Source organism: Protobothrops mucrosquamatus, unplaced genomic scaffold (genome assembly GCF_001527695.2).
Source record: "Protobothrops mucrosquamatus isolate PMUCROS unplaced genomic scaffold, P.Mucros_1.0 scaffold423, whole genome shotgun sequence".
Taxonomy (NCBI): Eukaryota; Metazoa; Chordata; class Lepidosauria; order Squamata; family Viperidae; genus Protobothrops; species Protobothrops mucrosquamatus.
The window spans coordinates 277,696-298,516 of record NW_015386751.1 but is presented as its reverse complement, the minus strand read 5'-3'; the positions used below and the strand labels follow the sequence as shown (position 1 = coordinate 298,516).

The window sequence follows — 20,821 nt, the reverse complement described above, 5'->3', positions numbered from 1 at the left end:
GCAACATAGGACAACTTAAGCCAACTTTGCTTTGGAATCCAAGCAAACCAAGTTGTTTCAGAACATTTTTCTTCTTATGTTCCCAAATGTTTTTCTTGGGCGTAATATCAATCCTGAGCTGCCTAAATAATGCCATGAGTCCAGTATCAGTGGTGGAACCCCAAAATTAAATTTAAAAAAAATACAAATTATATGTTTCTAAAAGTTTGGGGTGATGATTAAGGCACCAGGCTAGAAACTGGGAGACTGTGAGTTCTAGCCCCACCTTAGTCATGAAGCCAGTTGAGTGACTTTAGAAGCCAGTCACTTTCTCAGCCTGAGGAAGAAGAAAAGCAATGGTAAACCACTTCTGAAATCTTGCCAAGCAAACTGCAGGGACTAATCCAGGCAGTTGCCAGAAATTATCTTTGACTTGAAAATACTACTACTACTACTACTACTACTACTGTTGTTGTTGTTGTTGTTGTTGTTTATTGATCATCACACAGTCAGCCAGACGTTCAGACTGGATTTGGCATTTTTGTCTACCTATCGAGTCCTTACCAAGGACCTGGGCTAGGCAGATGTGGATGTTTGATGGTATTACAGATATCGTCGCAGGATGGAAGCAGTTCCTAGTAAGGCTGCCTTTTGCAATTGACTAATGGTGAATTTGTCAATGCCAATGGTATTCAAGTGGTGCTCCAGTTATTTTGGGATTGCACCCAAGGGGCCTATTACTATTGATAGTATTATTATTATTATTATTATTATTAGTAGTAGTAGTAGTAGTAGTAGTAGTAGTAGTAGTAGTAGTGTGGTTGTTGTTGTTATAACCAAAATGTCAAATCCTGTGTAATTTCATTATATTTGCCTGAAAATGTGCAGATTTTCTGCAGAGGTTGCTGAAAGTTTACCAATCATGGGACATATTTGATTTTTGATCAATAATTTGTTTAAAAAAATGTTGGCATCCATTGTTGAAAAGGTGGTCAGTTCTGATGTAGAACATACAAGTATGGTTTGCCTCTGTGTTTAGGAAGGTTCCCAGGGGACCCAGAATTGGGGTTTCTGATGAGATCTGAAGGTCCCTGCCATTCATATTTGATGGGATGCAATATTTATTTCTCTGTCAAAATGGATTTCTAGTTCGGATTTCATTACAGTGGGTTTTGTTTTTTTTACTGTTTATGTCTTGTTGACAGAGTGCTGCGGAAATTTCAATATCTGCTGAATCCACGACAAGTTTATAACTTATTAAAGGGAGGTCCTGGACCTGGGTGAGTTAATGTGAACTTCTGTACATCAGTCTTGATTTTCCTGTTTATCTGTATTTCATGTCTTTTTGCAGGATCAGTAGCTAATTTTGGGACGTGTTTTTGTTCTAGCCTCAATTTCTTCCGAGATATACCAAATTTCCGTATCCTAGTTTGTGGTGGTGATGGCACTGTGGGATGGATCTTGGATGCCATTGGTAACTATTGTTTATATAGTTTTATTAAATATTTTTTAAAAAGAGGATTAAAAACTAATACCAAATAATAGAAATAGGAAAAAAAGAAAAAGAAGGAAGAAATCAAAAGATAAAGCTAAAAGTGCAAGAAAGGAAAAAGAGTAAAAGGAAAAAAGAAGAAGATACAATGAAGTAGTTTCCAATATTCTTTATAGCAGTTTTAAGAACAATTAAAATTTATCTCTTACTTTATGGTTACAACATAACTGTGTTCTTTCTATAATCTATTCTGTCTAATCATCAAAACCATAAACCATAAACTCATTTTTTTTTCTTTTTCAAAATGTCTATAAAGAGGTTCCAGTCAGCAATAAACATAGATGCTATGTTTTTTTCTGTTCAAAGAAGTCAAATTAACCATCTCTGCATGTTTTATCATCTTCATCAATTATTACCTTATTGTGGATAATACCGAATCTTTCCATTTGGGGGCATACAATAATCTCACTGCAGTTATCATGTATAAAACAAAGTTCCATGACTTTTTTTCCAATTGTTTGTCTATCAGTCCCAAAAGAAAAACCTCTGGTTTCCACTCTATATTAATCTTTAAAATCCTTTAATCAGCACATGTATTTAAATCCAGAATTTTTTAGTTTTTTTACACATTCACCAAGCATGATAAAATGTCACTTCTTCTTATTCATATTTCTAAAACAAATTTGAAGTGCTTTTATATATTCTAGACAATTTGGCGACGTATACCAACGATGTGTTACTTTATAAAAATTTGCATTAAAATAATTAAATGTTAATTTCAATTCTTTCAATCATATATTTTCCCATTGTTCCATCTGTAGATTATAGCAAAAAATGTTAGCCCACTGTATTATATGTTCTTTCATTTTTACTCCTGTTTCAAATTTCAGTAAAATATGTTCATTATTTGTACACATTTCTATTTCAAACTCAGTCTTTTGTCTATATTAACTGTTTCTAATATTAGTAAATTAGAACCCTTGACAACTATATTCCCTCTGCTATCAATTCTTCTCTTGATTTTATTTTACATGACTATGATTTCCTGGGTGCTGAAGATCATTAAAACAATATTTTTTGCACCAAAACCCAAAATCCGATTAAAAGTACCGTAACTTGCCTACAATCCTACTAACTGGTTGTCAACTAACATCCCTGTTTTCGTTCATATAAAGAGAGAAATATTGCCAAATTCTAACAAATTATGCACAGATTATTTTTCATGTTACTTCCTCCTCAGATAAAGCCAACCTACCAAGCCGGCCACCAGTGGCTGTTTTGCCTCTAGGAACTGGCAATGATCTGGCCCGCTGTCTTCGTTGGGGCGGAGGTGAGTAACAGTTGCCAGCAGGCCTACCAGGCCTCCCTTTTGCTGCACCAGGGGTAGGCAACCTTGGCTCTTTTATGACTCGTGGACTTCAACTCCCAGAATTCCTGAGCCAGCCATGCTGAGGGGAAAGGGAGAGCTGAGCCATGCTGGCTCAGGAATTTTGGGAGTTGAAGTCCACAAGTCATAAAAGAGCCAAGGTTGCCTACCCCTATCTACACCTATGAACCCCAAAGCTTGAGCATTCACTTGGATTTTGTGAAGAGTATTTTTCATATATTTTTTTCTAAGCCCAGATTATGACCAGTGGGCTTACCGAATACCAGCATGGAAAGGAACTTGACAGGAAATTAAACTCATAAGCTTAGACAAGCTCTAGATTTGTCTCTGGAGATGTAGATTCTGGATATGATGTGTTGTAATTTCAGGAGATCCCAAAACTTGACGTCTGGACCCATCCCCACCTCAGGGATATCCTAGACCAGTGTCCCCCAACCTTTTGGGCACCAGGGACCCGTTCCGTGGAGAGAGGTTTTCCATGGACTGGAGGAGGGGCTGGTTTTGCATGCTGCCTGCATCCCATGGATGGGGCTTTGCTTGTTTATGCGGACCAGTTGCTGGCATGCCGCAGCCCGACGTCGGTCCAGGGACTGGGGGTTGGGGACCCCTATCCTAGACCATGCCATATTCCTCCAAGAAATGGAAATAATTGATTTAAGCTGAGACCTTTTTGTTTTGTTTTTTCTAATAAGAGTTCTGCATATATAAGGATCGCCACAATTAAGGAAAAGAATGCGGCAGTGAAACTCTAATCAGCATCTGACCTGGAGAATTTCAGAGAAGGAGCGAATTGATAATTTAAACATAGTTTGGAGTCTTGAGAAGGGTGAAGAACAGAGAGAAGCTTAGGATTATTTTTTTCACTTGCTTACTTTTATGAATTGGAGTATTGACTAAAGTGGAACTAAGTAGAGAATGAAAAACTCTACTTTCTATTGGGGAGAGAGGCTGCCTTAAAGTCATTGTTGATTCCTGGCAACTGCCTGGATTAGTCCCTGCAGGTTTCTTGGCAAGATTTCAGAAGTGGTTTGCCATTATCTCCTTCCTAGGGCTGAGAAAGAATGCCTATCTCAAATTCATTGGTTCATTAATTTGGTTTCTTTTCATCTCTATTGTGTATACTTTTATTCACATCTATCTTTTTGTTCCTACTGTATATACTATATCTTTAATATGTAATGAAATAATCAAAATGAAGGAAAAACATTTATAAAAGAAATATTTCTGGGAAAGGCTTCTATTCCGGCAAAGATTTGTAGTTGGGAATAAGGTGAGGCCAAAATCAAAATAAACCCCTTTTAGAAATAAATTTCAATAATACAATTAGACTCACCTTATATTCTAACCTTGAATCCCAACCTATAGAGTTTGAATTCATATATTCATGATTGAACATATGACTCCAAGTATTAATAGCACACCATTTATAATAAGATATAGCCAATAAGAGGGATGAAGTCCAACTGGGGCACTCTTATTTCAGCTCTCTACTCAGCCATATAATTTCTGCATACTTCTGATGGTCACTGCCTTTGTGGGCAGGAGTAAATTGTCAAAAGGACGGTTACCTATGTGAAATGGATCAACTTCTGACAAAATTAGCTTGGTATCACAACTGCTTTCCATTCTAGCTTAAGTTATTCCACGCCAATAATTTATAGTCTCTTCTAGAGTTATCCAACTATTTTTGTGCCAAAAATAATAGTAAAGCAGGCAGACTTTATGTCACTTCACTGATGGGTAAGTGATGCTGTGAAGATTTTTAAGGTGCTAGTATGAAAACAACCTTAGTTTTGCCCTTAAACCAGAGGTCCCCAACCTTGGCCACTTTATGACTTGTGGACTTCAACTCCCAGAATTCCTCAGCCAGCCATGCTGGCTGAGGAATTCTGGGAGTTGAAGTCCACAAGTCATAAAGTGATCAAGGTTGAAGACCCCTGCCTTAAACAGTACCAATAGGAGCAGTAGCATGTGAGTTAGTGTTAATATATAAGCAAGGGAAAAGAGTTTGAACTGCCTGGATGTATTCATCCTTAGCTAAAAATTGCCTGGCAAGATGAGAAGAGGCCAGATGATAGAGATTTCATAGCCCCTTTCCTAAACAGTGAGATCATAAATCAGTGACCCTTAATTCTCCCAACTAATGCTCTGCTCTTTCCCAGGTTATGATGGTGAGAATCTGGTAAAGATACTGAAAGATATTGAAGCAAGTAGCATCATACAGATGGATCGCTGGTCAGTGCAGGTGATGCCGGAGAACCCTGATGAGAAAGGAGACCCTGTGCCCTATGAGATCATCAATAACTATTTCTCCATTGGCGTAGTAAGTAGAAACAGATGAAAACACGAGAGAAGGGACATCCTTTGCTCAAGAAGGCAAAGAGGGGGTAGTTATCTCTGTGTATACTGAAAGAAAGAGTAGCGATGATGCGGGGACTGCTATAAGCTTGCTGTTGCCCTTGAGGACAGTAGGCCCAGAAAGAAAATGGCTATCAGAAACAGCCATAACAATGAAAAGGAAGAAGGAGGCAGGATTTAGTAACAGGGAGAGACAAGATGGATGTGGCGGAATCTCCAGCTAGACTGGAGGGAAGTGTTAAGAGGGGGCCAAGCTTAGAGTCCTTGCACTGCAGGAAGTGGCACAAAGTCAGGCTGACTTTCTCCAGAATCCCTGAAGCCTTATCTGATCGTTCCCAATGAAGTCTGTCTGGTGAGATTCTTGTAACATAGGTGACCAGCAATAAAGCTTCTGCTTGAAACTATTCACCAGTGTTGCAATTGCTTGTGCCTGACAGTGGTAATTTTGGAATGAACTAGAGAGGTTGCTAATGGGTTTAAGAAATGGAAGGGGAGAGTTAACTGTATGGTTATCTCTGTGCTGAGGCGTCTCTCATCTCCACAAAGCATCTCTCCAGCCCTGACTTTCTCTTTTTCACTTTCCTTTTCTTCAGGATGCCTCAATTGCCCACCGATTTCATGTCATGAGAGAGAAATACCCAGAGAAATTTAACAGCAGGTTAGTTCAGTTGTGGAAGAGGGTAGGGGTTTCCTGTCGCTGCTGTCCTGTCCCTTTTCAAGGCTGATTTGGCAATTCTGAAATCTCAAGTCTTCCTATGAAACTCGATATAGTACTTTTGTGTTCAACTCTGCCTCTAGAAATATCTCCACTCCCTTTGACACCCTGATTTGATTTTCCCAGGAATATATAAGGACAGATAGTCATGCAGAGAGATTGGTTCTGCACTGGGCAGTGAAAAGTGAATACCTGCCATGGAGTGGGGCCCCCGGCTGGCAAGCCCTATCAGTGGATGTGTTTGCCTGGGACAGAAGTAGGGCTCAACCACACACACACACCCTCTACATTGTCCCTTTTCTGAATAGGATGAAGAACAAGCTCTGGTATTTTGAATTTGCCACATCGGAGACTCTCTTTGCCACGTGCAAAAAGCTCAAGGAGTGTTTGTCTCTAGAGGTGAGCATTTCCTTTGTGGTCCTGAGTTGATCGCTGATCTGGGTTGGAAACTTGTTCACTCCTGTAACCAGCATGCATTTCTTTGCAGCAGTGTCTACCACAGAGTCACGCTTTAGGCCCAAAATGATTTTGTTTTGGCCTGGAACATTATGTTTCCTATGAACATGTGCAAAGTGTTTTTCTTTCTTTGACGCTGATTGAGTTCTCGAACTTCCTGCTCCTAGCAGTGCCATTTCTGCATATTTACCCAGCTGTGCAAGAATGGATCTAGAACTTGGATTCTATAGTGCTATTCAAATTATTGCATTAAAAAAAAAACAATTATTGTCTTGCTCACCTTCCTTTTTTATGTATGTCTCTACCAAGTGCTGTGGGCAATCCCTGGACCTCAGTGGAGCCCTCTCTGGAGTAGCTGTCCTCAATATTCCTAGCATGCATGGGGGTTCCAATCTTTGGGGTGAGACCAAAAGACCTTTGGGGGAGGCAGCGGCACGTAGCACAGCTGGAGGAGCAGCACAGCCTCAAGTCATCACTGAAGCTGAAATCCTGAAGAACTGTGTACAAGGTGAGACAGAAGAGTGGGTAGATCGTACAAAGTTTGAAGCCTTGTAGATTGGGCTATTTACATTGTAGTAAGTGTGACAGAGAAAGGCAGGCATGGCTTGAGAGGGTGAATGAAGAAAGGCACACAATTCCTAAGAAGCCAAGATAAATTAATACTGTGCTGCCCTTTCTGAAACATTGTTGTGAGGACTTGATGGGGTGACTTTTCTTATCTTTGGCTTTTTCTCCCTCCAATTCTCTATCCAGATCTGACTGATCGACGGATGGAGGTGGTGGGCCTGGAGGGTGTGTTTGAAATGGGACAGATCTACACAGGTTTGAAGAATGCAGGCAAGCGGCTGGCTAAGTGCTCTGAGATCACCCTGAGGTAGGTGGGCTGTCAAGTCAAAGGGTGTGTATTGTCTTGTAGTTGCTGTTTGGAACTCTGACAGCCTTTCCTTCAACTTTCCCAAGGGGGCATATACATGGCTTGGTACATATGAAATAATAATGATGCCTCTGTGAACCTTAAGAGTGAATATCTATTAATGATAATTGACACCCTTCTTAGGCTGAGTTGAATCATTACCATTATATAGAATGACTCAGTGAGTGTTCTTAGGCAGCCATTATCCCTGAGCCTCATCCCAACTCCACATCTGCCATGTGAGATTAAGAATACTGACCATAAAGATTGCTGCTGGGAAATGCCCAGCCAGGCTGGCAGGGAGGGCTCCAGTGGGGATTAGCCTTAAATTGTTGTGCAGTTACAAGAGACTTAGGGCTGAGCCCCTGCCCAGTCCATGGGGCTTCATCTGTTTATTCCCAAGAGAAGGCAAGCAGTCTGGGAAGATTCCTGTATTATAGGCAGAATACAATAAAGTAGTTAGTGAAATCTACACATGTGGATCTGATTTCTTGCACCTGATAATTGCTGTGATAATATGTGATATGAAGGTGTGATGGTGCTAGCTGCAGTATATACAGATGAAGGCAGGAAATCATTACTAAGATCCTTCATCTTCAGTATTTGTTCTTTGGCTAATTGCATGAGGACCTCTACAAAATCTAAATATTCATCATCATCATGCCAACTGCCTGTTTTTCTCACGTATTTTTTGCAGAACTTTCAAGCATCTTCCCATGCAGATAGATGGAGAGCCATGGATGCAACCACCATGCACAGTAAGCCCCTCCTAAGGTCATATTCTGTGTTTTTATTGGGTATGAAGACCTGTTTTGGTGAGGCCATAGAACTCCTTATTATAGAAGGCTTCATAACCAGCTCAAGTGCATAGCTGGTGCATTCTGGTAAAATCTGAAACTTGCAATACATGAGTTGCTGGAATATGAAAATTGCTAAGAACAGTTAATGAAAGGGCTTTATTACTTTAAGCTAATCCACCAAGGCAGACATTTCATGAAAATATATGTAACCTACACTGTTTCAAATAAAAAATAATTTCAATGAGTAACAGTTAAAAGCTATCAAAAGCAGATGAGTTTTTAAAACAGTCTTGAAAGCACCTATAGATAGGGCCAGCCATTTGCCTTCTGAGAGGAAATGTTATAAAAGAGGGCCACTGAGAAATGCTCAGTCTATCTCTTGGGTGGTCAATAAGAAGTTTGTAAGGGTGATCTTAAAAGTTAAGTCAGTTCATGTTATGTGAAGGAAAACCTCAAGCTTCAAATGATCATTGGCTGCTCTTTGTGTAATAAAAAAAAATTTCCACCACCACCCCTTTTCTTACAACACAGCTGATCAGAGAGCATCTGGACAATGAGGAATAAATGATTATTTCCAGCAGTGATGTTTATCAGGATATAGTATAATTGATGCAGTGGAATATGATTAAAACCTTTTCCCTTTATCAGGATTTCTGCATTATTATTTTTTTAGTTTTCAGTTTAAAAAAAAATAGAGGGTAGTTCCAACTCCAACTGGGTCATTGTAGATTTTTTTAGGACTTTTGTTTTCAAATACCCCAGAAATAAATACCCAAGAAGTGACATCCACCAGAAAAGCTGGTAGGTTGTTTTCAAATTGCCACTCCTAGCTAACTGAAGCAAGCCACATTACTAATTAAATAGTTGTCTAAGATTTGCAGCAGGCCCATTCTTGTCCACTCAAGGCCAAAGTATCACTTCAAGCAGGCTGCAAGTGATCCTTGAAATCACCTGGACTTAGATTAGGGCTTTAAAGATCAACTAGCTGGGTTGGAAGCTCTATCTTGACGGCCCGATGGAGTGCGATCGAGTCTATGTTAACTTATAATGACCACGAGGAGACCTATCTGTGTTTTAGTTTGTTGAAGAGGAGATGCAACCAGACTGCTTTAATCATCCAAAAGCTGTGATATGGGGTGTTGGATGGGAAAGTGGAGGAAAGGCCTGAGTCCTGCTCTAAAGGGTTGACACATTTTGCTCTTTCTTTCAGATCAGAATAACTCACAAGAACCAAGCTCCAATGCTCATGGCACCCCCTCCCCGTTCCTCCAGCTTTTTTGGCCTGAAAAAGGGACCCCAAGAGACCTAAACGGGGCTTCTGTTCCTTTCTGGGAGCAGCTGCTTTCACCAAAATGCAACTTTGGGTCCTCTGTTGGGGTATTCTGCTGCTTTGTGCCACAAGGAGAGCCCTGTTCTGTCACCACTCTCCATAGCAAATTAGAAGAAGCCAAATTTCTATCTAGTACTTGGCAAAGCAAGATCCGAATTCTTAGCTTTTGCAACATACATCATTCTTGCCAACCTCCTAGTTTGGAGCAGGAGAACTTGGGCTCTCTCTGCCTGTTAGGTTTTGCAGCACCCTGTGATTGGGTGTTGCCCTCAGGTTTCCTGCGTATGCTAGTTTCCCTTTTAATGTGTGGATGCCAAATTCTTCCTTTGTTGCCCACTAAAAAGCCTCTGTAGACGGCTACCTCTTGCCGTTCAAATTCTGTTCCTTGTAGATTTTGCTTTTTGCACTTGCTGTAACTACTGAAAGACAATGGTGGCACCAGCTGTTCTTTCCTTCCTTCCCCCTCCTCTTCCTTTCCTCTTTTTTTTTTAATTTATTATGATTCCATGCCAAGTCCTTCCCTGTACAGTTTTCTCAGAAGAGCCTCAACGTGGTAATAAAGGGCTGAGCTTGGATATGTTTTTCCCACTGTAATCAGTTTTCTTGGCGATAAGCAGAGGTTAGCTGTTAGGCGGTGGGTGTCCCAGTTTTTAAAAAGTTACCTGCCTTTTGGTCAAAGCTCGTAGAAAATGAAACGAAGCACGTTACAAGATTTCTGACCCACAAAACGGTAGAGAAATGGAATCTCACCATTGGCTCATTTTACCTGCTATTGTGGGAGCCCAATCTCAGGCAGACATTGCTATGTGGGCATTAAATACTAGGGCAGGAGCAGCCCTTCAGAAATCATGAATTTCAACACCCAGTCAACACAGCCAGTGGTGAATGATGTGTACATCAACATCTGGAGGGCCACAGGATTCCCCTCTCCTCTCCAAAGTTCTGTGCACACTGGCTTTGTAACTTCTTACAATTGTGCAGTAGAATATGCACAGCAGTATGAAACGTACATGCAATGTGTTACAGTCGTACAGAGGATCAAAAATTGGGGACCTGCATATTTGCTGGTATATCTGCTCACGATGGAAGCCTTAATTGGGTTCGTAAAGCTGTCGGCATGGATTTGCTGCTTTTCCCACTTTTCTTCACTATACTGTGCAAGAAGGTAATGTAAGATTACATTACGCAGGAATAATAAACAGGGTAAAAGCGAGCATTATAGATTTTCACTGTTGCAGGTTTGATGTTTGATTTAGTCATCCCAAATTCTGTCTGCCAAGGATTGGGATAGTTTTTAGTACTAAGTGTGTGAAAACTTGTTCAGTAAGATTAGGGGGCCCTGGACAATAGTCAAGAATGTTTTTCACTATTAATCTTATGAAAGTCAGAAGGCTGCTATTTTATTTTGGTATAACATATTGTTTATTCCTTTGTGGCACTAGGATTATGCTCTCTTTTTGGAACATACCCTGAAAAATCAACAGAAGATGCCTAGCATTCTTCCCCAATTGAAATTTCTTGGCACACAGCACTCCAATGCAATTGTGTTGTATAAAGGCCCAACATCTTTTTCTGTTGCAAGGCACCCATAAAAAGTAAAACACAGTGCAATAGAAAAAGAGTAGAATAAATTAATCCCTTCCCTCTGAAATCATCCTCACCTTTTGCTAATTTTATCCCCATAATGCCCCAGATCAGTGATGACGAACCTTTTAGAGACCGAGTGCCCAAACTGCAACCCAAAACTCACTTATGTATCGTCGGGTGCTGGGTGGGCGTGGCCCACTGGGTAGGCGTAGCTTCGTGGCAGACTGGGTGGGGCTAAAAAGTTCAATCAATCAATTCCAACTTTGCGAGATCTTTTTTTTCCCCGAGAAGTTGAAATTGATTGATTGATTGATTGAACTTTTTTTTTTTTGCACATGGTGGCGGAGGCCTAAAGTGAAAAGGTTTTATAAAACCCAGCTGAAGGCCTAGGACTGGGGCGATGGCGTGCGTGCCCACAGAGAGGGCTCTGAGTGCCGCCTCTGGCACCCGTGCTATAGGTTCGCCACCACAGCCCCAGATCTATATTTTGGAGGGACAAGCTTTAGGGACCAACTGTTGAAAGCAAAGAGTAGAGCATTTATTTTCCATGAATTCAGAGGAGGCTGGGTTAACCTTGTTCTAAGACATCAGTGTAGTTTTATTTGTAACTGTGTCCAGCCATTGTGCTTTGTAAACACTGGTTTATAACTTAGTGTGAACCCAACCAATGTGGCTCAGTCAATAAACTGCAGCTAGGTGATGTATGAACCATTCTGTCCCTCACAATTTCTTCAGTAAAACTTCCACTGCTGGAGGGCTGTGCAATAAGGAAAGAGACTATGGTTTTGGCCTGGGATGGGAGATAGAATTTCAGGTAGTATCTTGGGAGATGCCACACCTAAGGATGCCAAAAGCAATGAGCACAGCATGTTTAAAGAATTAAGGCCTTTCCATATTTCCATTTTTAGCACAATAAAAGTGCAGTTGTCCATTTATTGCATCTAACTTTGTACATTTGTCGCAGTGGCATCATGTTCAAACAGAGAAGGAATCTGGCACTGCCATTTTTTTGTTTAGTGACTCATAGAATGAAACAATGGAGTTGGTGTCTATACCATGTGGGAAAATCCATTTTAAACCACAGATGTCTATCACAGAGATACAATATGCTGATATCTATGGTTTCCAAGATTCTGGAAAACCGCTATGCCTCTTTTCATGAGCTGCAAATGAATCCTATGTTTGTGTTCTTGCATGTTCCCAAGAGCCTCTTCTCAGTTGAATCAGAAGCCTTGCACAGCCCTAACCTGGTTAGAATAGCAGGGTGTAACTGGGGAGACCCAGTTCACATCCCCATTCAGCTGGGAGCTACACTGAGAGTTCTGAGATTAAAATGGAAATAAGAGGGAGATGTCAAGGGCTTCCATAGAAAAAGCACAATGTAGCTACTGTTCATTACTGATAATGAGGAAACTTGATATGTTATTTCTATGCGTTTTAAAAGCAACATCAAACACAGCTCTCAACTTAGCAGCTTGAACTGGGAAAACGAAGGGAACATGGAAACGAAAACATTGGAAAATAAAATACATCAAACAGAATATTTTATGGCCTGCTGAGCAAAACAAGGCTGCTTAAAAGGGTCAGCGTTTACAGAGATTTTCTTAGATTTTATTGGACTTAATGATGCTTCTGTGTTGTTATGAAATAAGGAATGAATCTGAGCACTTGCACCCTCTACTGTATTCAAATTATAGTACGGTACGGCATGAGGGTGCTTGAAGGAGAACAAGAGATCTGTCTCCAACACTAGCAAGAACAAAACAGTTGGTGGCACCAGCATGGTCTCCCTTCAGTGCTCTGCATTTAGTCTTACACAACCTTTCTTCGGACTTGGTGATAGTAATAGAATAACAATTGGAAGGGATCTTGCAGGTCTTATAGTCCAACCCCCTGCTCAGGCAGGAAACCCTATACCATTTCAGACAAATGATTGTCCAGTCTCTTTTTAAAAACCTCCCATGTTGGAGCAACCATAACTTCTGGAGGCAAGTTGTTCCACTGATTAGATGTTCAGTGGAAATTTCTCCTTAATTCTAGGTTGTTTCTCTTCTTGATTGGTTTCCATCCATGTTTCTTGTCCTGCCTTCAGGTGCTTTGGAAAATAGGTTGACCCATTCTTCTTTGTGGCAGACCCTTAGATATTGTAAGACTACTATTATGCCACCCCAGTCCTTTTTTTAAAAAAAAATAAATTTTTTATTAATTTTTCAATTAAAAACAAAAACATAGATCTTTTATCACAATATCAACCAAGAAAAATAACACTAATCAATACATTCACGGACGCATCCGGTGTCCCCCCCCCCGCACCGCCCTCTTCCACTTACCACACCTTCCTCCTCCCAAACTACCACCACTCCTCCTTCCTCCCTCTTTCCTACTTCCCTTCCTCACTCAACCATCCCGTCTTGTGCAGTTGGGGCCCCACTGGACACCTCCTTAAAAAATCATACATATATGTACATATATATAGTATAAACCTACCCCTTTCCCTAGGGCAGCATAGTAATACAGTATTATAAAAGTTTTAGTCCAGTTGGGACTTGGGTCCTCACAAAATCTTGGAACTATTGAACTGAATACTTTATTTAGTCAAGTGTGATTAGAATCCCTCATGAGCCTGGGGCCATCTGAATGTGTTGGACTACTGCTTTCACACCCTGTAACCAGCTTGATCAATGATCACGTCAAGGATGCCTGATGGGGGGGAAAGGTTAATTAGCAAATGGAAGAATTTGTATACCAAAAATGGGAGTTGTGGCCAAAAAATGGGCAATCGTAAACATAGTCTGCACTGCTGAAGAATTCGTTCCACGCCCAGCAATTCAAACAATATATTTTTCAATAGATGTTGCTGTGGTGAGTTATTTCTACCTTGGCTATAAAATGAAAGTGCCGTGAAGCTAAATTATTTTTTGAGATGCTCTGGTTCTCAGGGGATTATTGGTGGGTTGTTGGTCAGTTTGTGGAAACACTAGCCTCCTCCCTGTAACCACACCACAGAGTTTTTCAGGGGGAAAGGGCTTGGCTGACTTTTCAACATTTCATATTAACGACTTGTAGGATTTTTGCAGACAGCCAGATGAATGCAGTATGAAATAAGAATGGGGAAATAATTTATTTTACTGGCTTATAACATCATGCAGTGGGCTTAGTTTTCTGGTATCACATTCTTAAAGTAGAGCAGTAATTTTTTTCACTCATTTTCAAACTGCCTTGGGAGTTTTTCAGAAACAAAAAGGAACCAAAACTGCCTTACAATAATAGGCTCAAATGTGACAAACTATCATCCCTGATCATTCCAAAATCTTCACGATTAGAACTTTTTATCAACTGAAACGGAAATGGAGTGATTTCCGGCCTCTGCACATTTGCCTTATCTTACCCTCAAATACAAATAAGTGAAACTTGATAAACCCCAATCTTACTTTTGCTGATAATGATATAAATATAATGAAGAAGAAAGGATCAGGATGAGTAGCCTCGTTGCACAGCCATGCCAGTTTTTGTTTTCCCCAAAGATTTTGTTATAGGGCCATGCAGAAAGTCTTTATATTACTATAGCAACATGTTTAATCTGTTTTTGGTGGTTATTGTTCCCAAATGGCTTGTAGCTGCTCATATGGATGTCCATCTGTACTTAGAAAAGGCAAGACCAGCTTTAGATTTCAGTCTTAGTAAACAAGTCTTAGATTACAAGTCAAGCATATCATTTTAATTGCAAAGCCCCTTCCTCCAATTTCAGAATTTGTAAGGAAGTCCATCCCTATATAAGTGTTTGCCTTCACGTATTGAATTACTCTGTCAAAATATTCTGTTTTGGAGTGGGAGTGGTTGTGTGCTTAAATGACTTTCATTCTAACAGATGGGTCATCCTTCCCACTGCATTCCACAACTTTTCCAGAAATTTAGGACAACAGCAAACCCTGCCTTACCTGCTATCCAAGAAACCCGAGGTCCATGATGGCAGGCCTTTTTTACTCAGCTTGTCAAAAATTTGGAAAATGCCTAACTCGACTCTGCTGGTGTATCTCTCTCACACACACACACACACACACACACACACACACACACACACAGCAAGATAAACACTCCTCCTTAGGCCACCCTGAGCCAGAGACACTTGGTGGCAGCTCAGGGTGGGCCTGAAGTTGAGGCCTGGGCCTCAATTTCAGCCCATGTTCCACCATCACTGCCACTCAAAAAGGCCACTGTGTGCCATTCTTCAAGGGTTGCGGACCTTGGGGAAAGGTGTGTGCCACATGGTCCAGCGTTCCCCAAAAACTGTGTGAGAATGGGGCATACTTTTGAGAATGTTCATCAATGTCATATATTGATGAACCTGGCAAATCATGTAAAACATGGCATGTCACCTTTGATATATGGGTCATAGTTTCGCCATCACTGCCCTAGACCATGGCCTGGCTTGAGAATTATTTTTCTTATAAATTGTGGATTCCTTTGTCCACTTTGACTTGCCTCATACCATTCTCTTCCCAGGCATCCAATTTCAAAAGAATCTCTGAAGTGTATTCTCTGACTGTATTCTCTGAAGAATATAAAATAGTTGCAGATACTCGTGCTCGCTTTATGTCAGCCTGTCCTTTCTCCTGTTCTAGATCCTAGCACCTCTTTTTGGAAGAAACTTTTGCAGAATTTGTTTTGTGAGATGCAGCCACCCTCATTCCCCATTTCCACCTCCAGAATTGCCCAAGATTGCTTCTGTGCCTTCTCTCTCCTCCTCTTTCTGTCCCCTGGAGCCATCAGTACCCAGTTTGAGCTCTGATATCTTGCTCCCGTGCAGTGTCAATGAGGCAGCTGGAAATCCATTTTCTTATGAGGTGGTCTGTTTGTGTTGATTAGTTTCTACCCATGTTTCCCCGAAAGTAAGGCCTACACCAACAATAAGCCCTAGCTTGATTTTGGGGGGTGAGCCTAATATAGGTCCTATCCCAAAAATAAGCCCTAGTTTTGGGGTGAGGCACACACCTAAAAATCAAGCTGGAGTGGGGGTGTGGAGCTGCCCCATCCGCCCCACACCCACTTACCCTGCAGCCCAGGCCTGCATTTCTCAGTCACAGGACTTTCTGGAAGGCCTGTGCAGCCAAGAACCGAGCTATGTATTTAATCCATAGGTCGGTTCTGCAAGACCTCAGCAGCTATGCACCAAGCTATGGTTTGAATCCATAGCTTGGTACCCGGCTGCTTAGGCCTTCTGGAAAGGCCTGACTGCAAAATGCAGGCCCAAATGCAGCTGCAGAACTTCGGCCCCAGAAGAAGTGGACCAGCTGGGTGGGGCTGTCGGTGCTGGAGGTGAGGTAAGGCCTACCCTGAAAATAAGACCGGGTGCCTTTTTTGGAGGCAAAAAAATAAAAAATAAGACCCGGTCATATTTTCAGAGAAACACAGTAGAACCAAGATCTAGACTGTCCATCTAGCAAATGGGATTCACAATTCGACTGCTGTTCCCCACCTAAGTGGCTCACATTGCACAGACAAACATCACACTGAGAAATAGTCCATCAAACTTTTGATATATTTGTTCATGGTGTATAAAGGAGATACTGTGTTTTTTAAAGAAAAGATGGACAGACAAAATTTAAAACAATACAGTTATGCTCCATTGACTTAAATGAAACCAGCCTACATCTTGTTGGTTCTCTCTGGGTTTGCATGAAATGGGTTGAAGTTAATGTGCCTCTTCCCTGGGAAATGCTTATGCATAACAGCAATGAACTACTAGGGATGTCTTGGAAGCAGCTGTGAACCGTTTTAAACAAGGTAGAATGCTGGTTCCTTTTTTTCCTTATTATTATTATTATTTGGGAAAATAAGTCTGCAGTGGCTGATTGGGGTTCATGCCACTGCAGACAAAGTCGATACAATATTATCTTTCTTGCCATGATTCATTCCCCCATCTAGTTATGGGGGCATAGAAAATAAAATGGGGTCAGCCCCATTTTTGAGGGACTGCTTTAGAATGTGGTCTCAGTACGAGAAATTGGTCAACAGGGTTAACCCTCTTATCCTTTATTAGAAGTCGAGGTCAACTATAGGGGGTTAATTTAAAACTTAACTGTCCCAAAACTACACTGCTGATTTCTTCCGTGACCCAAAGAAATAAGTCATGGGAAGAAAGCCAAATGAACAGCTCTCTTGACTACCATTTTTTTCTCCTAGGACCAGCATGGCACAAACTCAATGTGATTGTGGTGCTCTAAAAACGACTACACTTCAGTGCTGTCTGTATCTCCCCATCTAGGCAGGCACTGAGATGGCACCTCAAAGTGGCTGTTTACTCAGCTGGTATCAGAAAAGTATCAACTTAAGGGAAATATAAGGGGCATGATTTCCTTTTTGAGTAATGGCTCAATGCGTTTTTAGTTTGCAAGACTTGTTGACTTCCACTTAGATGACGTTGCCACTGAGCAAGGGGCTGCTTTCCCCACTGGCCCGCCGGCCAAATGCCTGGCCAAGGAAGAGGCGTACAGCTGTGCGGTCAGGAAACCAGTTCCTTGGAGAAGCACCAGCAGACATCATGGCCCGTAGAGGGATGTGTCTCAAATGCCTGTAACCAAGGAAGACATTAGTAACAATCTTGAGCACATTGAAGTTTGAGAGCACCAAAAGCATCTCCATGTTCCTTACTCTGCTTGCTCTTTTGAATAAGAACTCTTTAACATTCTTTGTCTGGCAAAAGAGAAGAGCTCAGCCTGTAAAGATTTAGTCTTCTGCTGTTTAACGGCCCTATGAGAGATAAAGACCTCCACCGGGTGGGCTCTGCAAAATGCCTGCCATAAATAATATGACAACAGTGAACTGCCCATTCAGAGTGGTTAGTTTATAAGAGGCATAGTATACAGGAGGCCTACGGAACAAGTTGCAAGATAATATAAGAAGCCCTGAAAAGAAAAGCCAACGAACCAACAGAAGACAGCCAATGAGAGCAATTAATGAAATTCTGGGGAGGAAGATTTGTTTGCAGAAGCTTCACAGATCAAATTAACTCCTTTGTTATGTGTTTAGGCAAGATATCACATTTTTCAATTGCCCGCGTTACTCTGATTTTACCCTAGTAAAGCTGCTCCATCTCTGCTGTCATCTCCCTAAATGTCAGCATACATAATGGAGAACTTAATAGAGGGAAGGAAGTCTGTACTTAGAGCAGGACGCATCTGTGGCATGCCTAGTTCAAGGATTGTAACTACAGGGCAAACCTTTGCTTGCAATCTTGGAGAATCACTATCGGTCAACGTCCAGCCAGACACTCTTTTCTCTGTTCTGATGAAGTAACTTAACATGCTCCAAAGATTAATCACCTTGCTATTTCAGATCCATCCCAGATGCCATAAGGACTTGATTTTTGTGGGTGAGCAGCAAAAGCACAGATCCCCTTGCATCATCTCCTAGCCAAAGCAGAATATGAACATTAGGCTAGGATTTAACCCGCAGCTCTTGCGCTTGGTTGGGAAATGTCAGACTGTCCCATCTTCAGTCAGATGTTAGTTGAACAACCAAGATATGAATGGGAGTAGACTCACCGATAGGTATAGATAGCGGTTCCCACGGCAGCAATAACCAGCAGCATTCCAACTACAAATGTAATTTGGGCTGAAGCTTGATTTCTTTCTGCTATAAGAGACAGAGGAATGAATATTTAGTGGTGCTTATAATAAGGATTGTGTGCTGTTCCTTTAGAAATATGGGCAAACCATTCCTTTAGAATAGACCTATATTTCTAATAGAAAAATAGACAAGCTTTATTGTAAACAACTCTACCTCAACTTTACCATACTTCACAAAGAGCAAAAAAAGAGGAAGAAATTGGTTAGGTTGACACATGTGTAAAACCATCACACAATTTATTTGTTCTTAGCTTAGATGTATGTCAACTTAGTCATTGTGGTTGTTAACTATGGCTTAGAAGATGTATAAATCCAGCCATTATATTTAGCCTCTGGTGGTCGGCATACTTGAAGGAGAGATTGCAATAAAACTGCCGATAATATAAAGAGAAACAGAAGGAACGTTGTCCTACAGAAGACTTAGGTCACCATAGTATAGTGGGCCTTACTCTGGATGCTGACTTGGGTGCTGGCAACAGCTAAGGTGTTGGCATCAGCCAGTGAGATGTTGACGCAATAGAGGCCAGATTGGTTGAAGGCCTGGCGCAAAACAAACTGGCAGTCTGGGCTTGGCTGAACAGGGTTGCATATACTCTCTTGGACTATCACACAATCAGGATCTGAGATAGTTGTGCAGACTTCTTCAGGGAGGCTATAAGTGAAACAAGGCTATTAGTCCATCCATCAGAAAAAGGCCAGTTCCCTTCCCAAAATCATACATATGGACACTCCCCTTGGCAAGGTTTCCACATGATTGCTCTGCTATTCAAATATTGTTGTTCAAAAATCTTTCCAAACACCCACCATTCTGAGGGGCTTGTTTCACAGCTCTAGTTGCTCAATATCCAATATCCCAGGGGTCTTCAAACTTGCCCTTTTATGACTTGTGGACTTCAACTCCCAGAATTCCTCAGCCAGCGTGCCTGGCTGAGGAATTCTGGGAGTTGAAGTCCACAAGTCATAAAAGAGCCAAGTTTGAAGACCCCTGCAATATCCTTTCTTTTTGCTCCATGATCCCACATGCTTCAACTACTTTAAGAAAGTGGGACTCTGATATCAGACTTATTATTTTTTTTAACCTATGAAACCTACCTTCCCTGGCACGTCACAGTAAGATCTACTGCATTCTCAGCAATAGCGGGCGTCAGCGGCATTACCTGCACAATTTCCACACTCTCGATGCCCTCTGCAATAAAAGAGAACACAGAAATGTTTATGCAGCATAGATGTCCCATATTTTCCCCCTCACTCTGTGAGTTATTCCTGTACAGTACGGGGAGGCCTTTTAAACCTGGCTTCTATACACCAAAGTTAACTGGAAGAAAATGTTTAGTTTTTTAGGTAAAAAGGACATGGTTACAATAGAAGAGACTATTGGTTAGCTCAGGGTTGAACTGTGGAGTCCATGGTGTTCTCTGAACTTGGTTATTTTCTTGCAGGTGTTTTATTACCCAGAAAAGTAACATCAGCAGTGCAAAAGCAAACAACCAAATTCAGACAGCACCAAAGACACCATAAAATGGACATGCTTTCAGATATGGAAAACAGAGTGTGAAATGGACAATTTAATTTTCAAAGGACATCTTGTATAGCTTTTAGCCCCAGACATGTCATGTTAGTCTTACCTAATCTATCTTCCAATTGTACTCTGATCACAATTCTCTGCTAGCTTGGAACTTTAAAAATATGTGGCAAAGTTTGGGTTGGGGAAGGCTGTCTTATGGCAATCACATTATTCTGTCATCTTCTAAAGGTAGATGGCTTTGCACGTAGTTTAGATCCATCCTCCTTGCCTAATGTTGCCCAACAGCCTCTGGCCTACTTGGTATGGGTGCTCAATGGTTCCTATTACCCATCATTCCCTAGACTTACGGATGATGTCCAGATTAGTGGCAAAGGTTCCATAACGATAGAGGAGGCATCCAGTGGGTGCCTGGCGTTTCACCAGAAGCTGGACTGCATCTTCTGCGACTGTTTCTGTGGCAGGCATAACTGAATCCACTGGATTGATGGCTGCTGTGTCTTCAGAGGTATCTATTGGGGAAAAAATACTGGAAATATATTACAATATTCATGGATAAAGGCTCATTTTTATTCCCCCATAGCTTCAGATTGTCTCCATCTTAAAAATAGTATTTGCTGGAAGGGATAGCCATAAATTTAATGGACTGCCTCA

General features: G+C 41.2%; 2 protein-coding genes across 2 annotated transcripts in view; one reads left to right on the top strand and one right to left on the bottom strand.

The window, feature by feature from the left end:
- DGKA (diacylglycerol kinase alpha) overlaps positions 1-10,011 on the top strand; it is a 30,412-nt gene extending 20,401 nt beyond the window's left edge. Inside the window, exons 14-23 of the mRNA XM_015816320.1 lie at positions 1,185-1,259; positions 1,368-1,453; positions 2,712-2,801; positions 5,021-5,181; positions 5,810-5,874; positions 6,240-6,330; positions 6,697-6,895; positions 7,141-7,261; positions 7,998-8,058; positions 9,311-10,011. Coding sequence (XP_015671806.1) covers positions 1,185-1,259; positions 1,368-1,453; positions 2,712-2,801; positions 5,021-5,181; positions 5,810-5,874; positions 6,240-6,330; positions 6,697-6,895; positions 7,141-7,261; positions 7,998-8,058; positions 9,311-9,409 — 1,048 coding nt within the window. The 3' untranslated portion in view covers positions 9,410-10,011. The remainder of the gene's footprint in view (positions 1-1,184; positions 1,260-1,367; positions 1,454-2,711; positions 2,802-5,020; positions 5,182-5,809; positions 5,875-6,239; positions 6,331-6,696; positions 6,896-7,140; positions 7,262-7,997; positions 8,059-9,310) is intronic.
- Positions 10,012-17,417: 7,406 nt separating this feature from the next.
- PMEL (premelanosome protein) overlaps positions 17,418-20,821 on the bottom strand; it is a 15,785-nt gene continuing 12,381 nt past the window's right edge. Inside the window, exons 8-12 of the mRNA XM_029284207.1 lie at positions 20,518-20,679; positions 19,738-19,831; positions 19,095-19,297; positions 18,562-18,652; positions 17,418-17,588 (exon numbers count right to left, since the gene is read on the bottom strand). Of these exons, the coding sequence (XP_029140040.1) occupies positions 17,429-17,588; positions 18,562-18,652; positions 19,095-19,297; positions 19,738-19,831; positions 20,518-20,679 (710 nt within the window). The 3' untranslated portion in view covers positions 17,418-17,428. The remainder of the gene's footprint in view (positions 17,589-18,561; positions 18,653-19,094; positions 19,298-19,737; positions 19,832-20,517; positions 20,680-20,821) is intronic.